Consider the following 9,719-nt stretch of genomic DNA (forward strand, 5'->3'; position numbering starts at 1 on the left):
GCTGCACTATACAATCTATTCTCCCCTTGGGTGTGTGCTTGGTCACATTCTCTTTTGGCATAAATAAACGTAACTTGATTAACTCCAACAATGCTGTACAAACGCGTATCAGTCCACAGTCTGTCAGCTTATGAAGGTGTAGAAGGGCAAATTTCCAAGTGGTAAGTGCAATGTCTCCTCAGCTGCACATGATATATGTTCTGCGATCTGCTATTTAGTGTCAAGTAAGAATTCCAGATATTTGAGCCAAAAAAAATCTGCAAATGGCTTTTCTCTGGCAACACTGCTGCTCCTGCAGTCACTACTTGCGTCTGCACTAAAATGTTTTTGTGTAGCAGCAAGTCCCTTTGAAATCTGAATTCACTTTCTCTGAAGTTCTCCTTATCTCCTGATCTTGATACCGTTCTGCAAAATCCATCTGGTTCATTCAGAAATGACAGAAAAAACACATGGAATGGAAGACTCGTTTTCTATTTGCAATTTGATTACTCCAATACTATAGAATTTGTCAGTGACATGCTGTAGCAAACACTATCAGTAATATTAAGTGGTTAGACTTCCCAGCTCTTCATGATATTCTGAAAAGTGAAATAAAAAACATGGCATTCGTCATTTCTGTATGTTATAAGCTTACTTTGTATATACTAACAAAAGATCCCAGAAAAGCTCCAAGCTGGAAATTTTCCTTGTTGTAAAAGAGGGAAAGTAGCCGGGATGGTTCTGTAAACAGGTGACGGAAGGTGGATGGAATCCGAAGGCAACACTGGATCAGGTAACCGATGCTGAACATCCGAATGAAGCCCTAGAGAAAAGAAAGATTTTGTGGTAAGAAACCACCAATTTGGAAAAAGGAAAATAAAAAACATCTACAGAAGTACTTATTTTTTACATTGAGCAGTTTAAAACCCACTCTGCAGACACTATGTAAAATGCACACCCATCTTCAAACTCAAGACTCTTTTTTCCTGATTCCCCCATAAAAATAGCAAAGGCAATAAAATCATAGACAATTTACTCTCATAGAATCATAGAATGGTTTAGGTTGGAAGGGACCTTAAAGATCATCTAGTCCAACCCCCTGCCATGGGCAGGGACAACTCCCACCAGACCAGGTTGCTCTAAACACTGTCCAGCCTGGCCTTGAACACCTCCAGGGATGGGGCAGCCACAACCTCTCTGGGCAACATGTGCCAGTGCCTCACCACCCTCACAGTAAAAAATTTCTTCCTGGTATCTATTCTAAATCTCCCCTCTTTCAGTTTGAAGCCATTCCCCCTCGTCCTATCACTACATGCCCTTGTAAAAAGTCCCTCTCCAGCTTTCTTGTAGGCCCCCTTCAGATACTGGAAGGCCACAATAAGGTCTCCCCGGAGCCTTTTCTTCTCCAGGCTGAACAGCCCCAACTCTCTGACCTGCCTTCATTACAGAGGTGCTCCAGCCCTCTCATGATCTTTGTGGCCTCCTCTAGACCCGCTCCAACAGGTCCATGTCCTTCTTATGTTGGGGACCACAGAGCTGGATACAGCACTCCAGGTGGGGTTTCCCCAGAGCAGAGCGGCAGAATCACCTCCCTTGACCTGCTGGCCACACCGCTTTTGATGCAACCCAGGATGCGGTTGGCTTTCTGCGCTGTGAGCGCACATTGCCAGCTCATGTTGAGCTTCTCATCCACCAACATCAAAAGTCCTTCTCCTCAGAGCTGCTTTCAATCTGTTTTGTGCCCAGCCTGTATTTGTGCTTGGGATCACCTCAGCCCACATTCAGGACCTTGCACTTGGCCTTATTGAACTTCATGAGGTTTGCACAGGCCCACCTCTCCAGCCTGTCCAGGTCCCTCTGGATGGCATCCCTCCCCTCCAGCATGTCTACCTCACCACACAGCTTGGTATGGCCAGCAAAGTTGACTTTAATTGAATGTTTTAAAATTGTTCTAATTTAGTTTTTTTATTTAATTTTTAAAGGCAAACTCTCCTTTAATTGCTACGAATACCTGAAAGACCCAATGAACAAACTCTGTTTCTCTTCAGCTCCAAAATTCTATTCTTCGAAATAATACTGATGACTTCATTTCCAGGTTACTGACTGGCTTTTAACCACAAGTGGGTATATAGAGGAAAGTAATGCGGTGGAAAAATAGAGCACTTCTACCCTCAAATGTCTGGAGAAAGCACTAAAGGAGGAAAAAGTCCACAAAAAATAAATTTCAGAAAGTGTGAGAATTAGAAATTGACCCTGGTGGCTTGGCACATGCTCACATACTTTCCCTCAACCAAACTGGAGGCTGAGTGATGCCTGCAGCAAGAGAGAGGGCAAAACTGGAAGGGAGACTATGTGCAGAGCTACTGAGAAAGGATAACGTGGGTTCCAATGATTTTTTCTTACTATTCCACCTTGGATACAGATCTGCTTTTTTATACCATGTCACAAAACCACACTGAGTTTTTCTTTCCAAACTCTTCTCCCCAGTTTTTTATAACTTCCTCCACAGCTTCCTATCATTATTCTTACCCTATGGCTGAACTTCTCTAATCATTCTGAATAAGATCTATCCATTTTTTTTGTTGGAAGATGCCTTATCTGAAAAATCTCTGTGCACTCACTATTGGCAAATAGAGCAGGCACCCAATGCTCATGGTTTCTGTAATTAATTTTCCGGGAGACACTCAGGGACACCGAGACAATTCCAGTTACAGGGATAACTGACAGAGGATTTCATAGAATCATGGAACAGTTTGGGTTGGAAGGAACCTTTAAAGGTCATCTAGTCCAACCCCCCTGCAATAAGCAGGGACATCTTCAACTCAGAGCCCCGTCTAACCTGACCTGGAATATTTCCACAGGTGAAGCATCTACCAGCTCTCTGGGAAACCTGTGCCAGTGTTTCACCACCCCCATTGTAAAAATTTTTTTCCTTATATCTAGTCTAAATCTACCCTCTTTTAGTTTAAAACCATTACCCCTTGTCCTATCACAACAGGCACTGCTAAAAAGTTTGATTGAGCAACCTTTCAAACTCAAGAAACTCAAAAACGTTTTTGCCTCCCACAGGACTTTACAATGCATCATAAATCTCATAAAATTTTATTGTGGTTAAACATCCAGCAATAAACTTTTCCCGAAGCAATTACTCTGCCTGCTACTCAAGAAGTGGTTTATGAGAATCAAGTAGAAGAAAATATATTGTGTCATCCAATGATCCAGTAGCTATGAATGAAAAATTCCCACTTCTTCCTCTGCTACTCTTAAAGGTATGTAAATTCTACATACTGAAAAGCTAACAACCCAGTCTTTTCGGATCATGTGATGAAAATGCCTACTGAAAGGTGTGTGAGGTAGGCAGAAATGGAAATACACCGTGAATTTGGTGCAGTTAAAATGTCAAAATTAAGACGAGCATATATTCGCACCGAAAATGAAGAGGTATCCTAGTGTGAAGTATATAGCCCTGCTCTTCCAAAAAAATGAGATGATTACGATACCAGGTACCATTATATAAAAAGAAAGTCCTAAAACCAGCAGTTATGAACAAAGCCCAAAACAGGGGAACCAACAACAGTATGGTATGTTTGACATTTTTACCCAGCTGTAGGAAAGGTTACTCTGATGGGTGAGGAACACTGCATTAGGAAACACTTAAATTCCAACTGGAAACACTCAAATATATCCATGATTTCATTTTTATTAGTAGCTTACTAAGAAGTGCTGAACTGAAGGATTTAGGCTTATAACGTGCACCAAACAGCAATAAGTAGTGCACAAAATCTTTCTATTTAGCTCATTACATCAATCAAGTGAATCCATGTCACACTTACAGGTGTTTTACAGAGTCACAGAAAGTATTACATCTTACAATCAATGCCCAATATTGTAACATTTCTCTTCCATAAGAAGACCTCAAATAATAACAGAGGTAGAAAACAGTAGAGTATACGCAGGACATTATAATAAACATAAGTAAGCAAAGAAAACTCTTTTCTCAGACCAGCCAGAAGTAGTAGCACAGTGAAACTACACATCTGTAAAACTCAATGAATAAACCTTTTTTTTTTCCTTTTGAGAAACAGATTTCTTAAAAAGTTAATAATACAGTCAAAATATTGGCTATAACTCAAATTCAAAAAAGCACGTGTGCACAGAAACAGAGGTCAGCAACGTACCAAAACTCAGTCAACCTGTTGCAATATATTAGGAATTAGTTAAGATATTTAAAATTTGTTCTGGGTATACAGTAGCCCATGTTCCTTCAAAAGACAAAATGCAGAGACTACAATCATCAGAAAATAATCTCGTATTTTTCTTGGTCCTTCCAGTCATTAGGTAAGTCGTGAGGGTTATCTGGTCTCAGCCACAGCATCAGCAGAAAAATGAACAATTGAACTCCTACTGTTGGCTAATGTCTCCTCATTGCAATCAACTGGAATCCATAAGAGGAAAAACATTGTTTGACCGCTTCTGGTAGCTGTTTTCAGACACTTACAAACCCAAAGCATTTGAAATATTTAAAATTTGAAGGGAAGTCTATGAAATCAGGTGGTCTGTCATTACTAAATGTTACATAAGAGCTATCACAGATTACGTCAACTAACTAACGTGCATTGAAATGTGAAGCAGGAGAAAAAGAGCATGCAAGGACAATTAAAGCACAGATACGATAATGAGAAGATGAGATGTTCAAGGATAAGGGAAGATACAGCATGGAGGTGAAATTTTTGGTACTGAGCAGTTCATCAGATCATTACCAGATTTGAAAGCTCCCTTACGGATACGGAATTACAAAAACATGCTCAAATCATGTCAGCTGACAGCTATTACTGATGGACTCCAGGAAAAGCCATAGAGAGAACTGGAAATGCTTTAGGAATTTTGGATCTTTAAAAAACCAAATACATCAAAATAAATTTTTTCACTCATGTTTTAATTTTTAAAAAAGTCATAGAAAAGACAGGAAATTCAAAGATCTGGCTGCCACTTCAGCGATATTTCCCTGATTATATTATTGTACTCAAGAATAATTTATACCAATTCACTATATAAGACTGGTACAAGAATTAAGAATAGTTCAAATGCACAACTGGTTTCTCTAAAGAGAAACCTTATAAAAATGTCTTTGTTTTAATTTATTTTTAGTCAAGTTAAGACTCAGTTCAGCTCCATTATCAGTTGAGTTTTCTTCTCCCCTCATCCCCTTTTCAAGGGTATAAGAAACACAAACAAAATTATGCTAAATAAACACCTGAAGAGGACAGAGAGTCCTGAATATCCCCCCTGTTTTCCCCCTGTTCTTTTCATCATTAACACACTTCCCCACTCACCTAAGAAAGGATAGAGAGAGTAGTGTGCGGCTGGTGTACTGTCATTGGAGGAACTCAACAACCTGAAATCATATTTGGGTCTCTCAACAAGACTCACTCCTATTTCTTGGTCACCCTTCTGTTTTAAAGGCATCTCAATCAATACTCCCTAACAGTCAGATCACCTCTCTCTTTACCCATGAAGTTTCTCACACACAATCATTCTTCCAGCAGCTTATGACAGTTTTCCCTGGAGAAGAGGCATCAGTTCCGTTACGAGTCCTCTAACAGAAATCCTCACTTCCTTCTTCTAACTAACTGCACTTGTAAAATAATACAGTGTTAGGAGCGTACTTGTAGATTTGACAGCTGAGCGTGCAGCACGGATTGCGTAAGGGTTTTGTGTGAGATCAATAACAAGCTCAGAAAGCAAGTCTGGACTAACAGTAGTTAAGAGCTAATTACTGTAAAATGTGCCCAAGTAATGAAAGACAGCACTTTATGTAAAAAAGCAGCAGACTGAAGGCACTCATGAAAAAGATGAGCACTAGGAGATGCTGCCATCAGCAGAGATGTGGAAATGCAGCGTATCAACCCATCGAATGACTTCTGCCTAACTGTAATATAATTTTGGATATAATATCCACTGCAGTCTTGGACATTGAGTCTGAAGGCCAGACAGTGGTATCTGTCGGGAAAACACAGAGGATGCTGCAAAATGAAGGCAGAGGGAATGTTTGCTCCCCAGAGGATGCTGACCAAACACGTGCACTCAGGAGGTGGGAGACAAAGCGGGTCAGGGGGTCCCAACAGCAAACTGCCAGGCAGGGCGCTGAACGAGCACAGAGCAAAGAGAAAGTCTGTGTCCACAAAGACATTACGCCTTGAAAAAAGCCCATGAATGAAAAATTAAGTGGACTGAGACAGGGGTGAAAGGTTGTAAAACTGTAATTTTAATCTGGGTTCTGTTAAATATAGGTCACATCTACAATAGAAAAGTGACACAACTTTGCTGAGCTATTTGTGATTGCTCTGCTGCATATTCTCATCGGAATTCAGCAGAACGCTTAAGCACCATCTCAAATCCTATCAGCTCCAGTGCAACTTATATCCGTGTTACACAGTGGTAAGCTAATATACTGCAGCATAAAAAGAGTGTTAATAACACACAAAATGATGTTGTTAATAAACATACATGAATGATTGTTGTGCTAGATCTTTTTTGATACTAAATTTAAGCATAGATCTTCTGAGATAACATTAACTGTAAAAAAAATTTTAATTTAAAAAAAGTTATTTTTGAAAGTAATATATATCAAAAGCATCTGAAGATACTCAAATCCATTTTTGCTGCTCCATATATAAAAACGGGTATATTATTAAGTGACAGAGATCTTCTGAAGTCTTACCAACTCCTAAAACAGCCATAGCAGGTGGCACCACCTGTGCCGACCCAAAGCCAGCCAAAACAAATCTCTACACAGTACTCCTCCAAAAAAAATAATAATGCGCTGATCGCATGAATAATGAAGGATGAATTATGCCACCGGACATAAACAGCTCTTCCTGGGTGCAGCAACTGTGACCAATCTCTCATTACCCTGAGCCCTTAAAATAACTGGAGGGAGGAGCGAGGCCAGCGCCCGGCGGCAGCAGCATGCCAGACCCGCGCAGCTGCACGTGCGCCGGGGCTGCGCCGCTTGCCGAAGCAGCACATTCCAGGTGCTTTCTTCAGGCTGGAGTCACAAGTGGGCTCAGGCGTGAAGTGCATCACATAGTTAAATGAGTTCCTTGCTCGCTAGTCCATTTTTTTCCCACACGTTTTATGTCATTGATTCACTCCAGCTAATCTGAAAGACCAGAGAACTTTAACCCCACCGCCACCCCGTCCTAAATTGAGAAAATCTGTTTTCAGGCTTGTCACATTTTCAATAGAAGGAGAATGAGTAACAGGCTCCTTTCTCACTTCCTAAGTATATGCTTTTTTCTGACTAAAGACTTTCACCCTGTTTCTGCCAGAGTTTGTCAATCTAACTTTTTCTGCACTTACTTTAATACAATATGAGATGCAATTATCTTCATAGTGTTTACAGCATCTATGCCTTGGGCCGTGTTTGCACCTGCAAAAAGCACAATGAAACACATATTAACTCATAACTGTTTTCAGCGTCATCGTCAGGAGACTTCATTAATTCTTCTTGCCTAAAAATACATAAAGTGTTATTTTTCCCACCACTCATTCTCCCCATTACCTATCGAAGGGCACTGTGAACTTTTATGATGCCATAAAAGGACAATAAAAACTAACAATACTTTAGTTGTACAGCAAGAAGTGTCCACACACTTATTTGGATCCAACCTCTTGCCGTACTACACATTAAATACAAAATTAAAGAACAATTTTTTCTGCTGTGATCAACAGGGAGAAGCGATATGACCCTTCCCGGTCTCTCTCTGCTCCGTGGTTCTGGAAGGATATTTGACCAAGCATCCGTTACCTGTGTTCTTATATCTTTCATACCATTGTAAGGTTCATTGGAGGGCAATGCAGAACATTCAAATGCACAGAGATACCCTGTGAGACTTCTCTCAATTACAAGCCTTTCACTTCTGGACTATTCCTTCTACTGTGTTGATTTTTACGTAGTGGTTACTTCAGACCAAGAGTTTGACCTTGAGCATTTAAAAGAGATTGGCTTGGGATGGTGGGACGTGTGGATTGTACAGTTGTTAGCCCTACATTATGTAGAATTAAAAGAAGTAATGTCATACCAGGTCTGAAAATTATATTTTGCTATAGCCAAGTACTTAAGTTTTAAGGCAAAATAAATTACACAATTTATACACTGTGCCAAATATCTTGGAAGTTTTGAATTGTGCACTATAAAGTCTAATGGCCATAAATCATCTGTAAGGTCAGTTTATGTAGCAAAAATTGTAATGAGAATGTGATCAGGTTACAGGCATTTAGACTCAATTATATTGAAAAGAACCATATGGAAGAGAAACCTGTGAGAGCATTAGGACTGAAAACTGAAAGTTTTCTGAATGTCTGAGTTGGGAGTTTGAAAACTTTGAAGAAAATACACTCTTCTCCACCCATAATCCCTTGATCCTTGTATTTACTGAACAGCAGAAGAGCTGTGAACTATATCTAGCAAATTGAAAAAGGGGTATTTAAGGCAAAATAGGTATAAGCAACTCAGCTAAAAGAATCTGTATATGGCTGGAGCTGTCTTCTCCCTGTAGGTCTTTTGTTGCTTCGTACAGTCATGCCTGAGAAGCCACTGTTGACTTCCCTTATATTTTTCAATAAAAAACCACAGCAAATCATAGGAAGTCACCATGTGATACAGGTCACTTCACTTCTGTTCATTATCTGAGAAAATAAGATAAGCCGCTACTCTGAGAACAGAATGCACTAGGAAGACTTGTTTCTCTCCTGCATGTCAGCAGGTAAAGATCTGGTCATAAAACTGCTCTGGAGAGGTCAATGGAAGTGACAATTCATAGGTGTGGTATGAACAGACCCCCAGTCCATTTTCTATTCCATCTTCCCTGTAAATGCATGACTCCTTGCGGTACCCAACGTGCCTGAAACGGACAAATCAAGCACAGCAGAAGTACATCATCCGAACGTATTAGCCTGAAAAGCCATCCGATGTCATTTCTTTAAGCTCATACTAAAGGACAATAAATTGGATCCTGTAGACCAGGAGGGAACCTATCTTGCCTACGTTCAGATGTCTAGATTTGACCTTGTGCAAAATCGTTTCAGACTCACACTTGGCTTTGCAATTTCCTATTTCCTGATGGAGGAGGCAGCCCAGGTGCTACCACCACAGTTCCTAGACAGTTCTCCTTTATGCAATACAGGGATGTAGGTCACCAAAAAGATGATGTTACAGTCACTTAAGATGACCTCAGTAAGGTCTGCTGCTGTGCAATTTCCCCTCCTTAATATCACTACTAGCACCAGCAGAACCATGCCACAAGCTGGTTTTGCTGAGAACTGCGGAAAAAGCAACGACCACTCTGCTACTCCAAACTGATGGAAGTTACTCTCTCTCGTTAGACAACCACACGTTGCAAGTCATTGCTATGACATACAGGTCTTAAACCTTGCTTTCATTAGAGCTCAGCATTCGTCACTGCTAACTACCCAGTGAAAATGAAATGCAAAACACTTGAATGCAAAGCAATAGTATTAGAAACCATTGTCAAATACAAAGTAACAAACCATTAAAATGAGCTGAGTAAGAATGATTAGCTTTTTTTTTTGCTTTTCTTTTGTTTTCTTCAACTTACACTTTGTCCATGAGCTTTTTTGTTAGAGCCAGTATGTTCATTGGCTGCGATATTTTTTCACAATGCTTTATCTTTCTATCTGTTTTTGAAAATGCTGCTTCAGGTGAAAAACAATGAGTG

The 9,719-nt window shown here is 40.1% G+C and overlaps 1 protein-coding gene across 1 annotated transcript in view; it reads right to left on the reverse strand.

Moving 5' to 3' along the window:
• TMEM135 (transmembrane protein 135) overlaps positions 1 to 9,719 on the reverse strand; it is a 189,484-nt gene that overhangs the window by 13,613 nt on the left and 166,152 nt on the right. Inside the window, exons 8-10 of the mRNA XM_009881247.1 lie at positions 9,600 to 9,713; positions 7,342 to 7,411; positions 635 to 802 (exon numbers count right to left, since the gene is read on the reverse strand). Coding sequence (XP_009879549.1) covers positions 635 to 802; positions 7,342 to 7,411; positions 9,600 to 9,713 — 352 coding nt within the window. The remainder of the gene's footprint in view (positions 1 to 634; positions 803 to 7,341; positions 7,412 to 9,599; positions 9,714 to 9,719) is intronic.

Source organism: Charadrius vociferus, unplaced genomic scaffold, assembly GCF_000708025.1.
Source record: "Charadrius vociferus isolate BGI_N301 unplaced genomic scaffold, ASM70802v2 scaffold1, whole genome shotgun sequence".
NCBI classification, from domain to species: Eukaryota; Metazoa; Chordata; class Aves; order Charadriiformes; family Charadriidae; genus Charadrius; species Charadrius vociferus.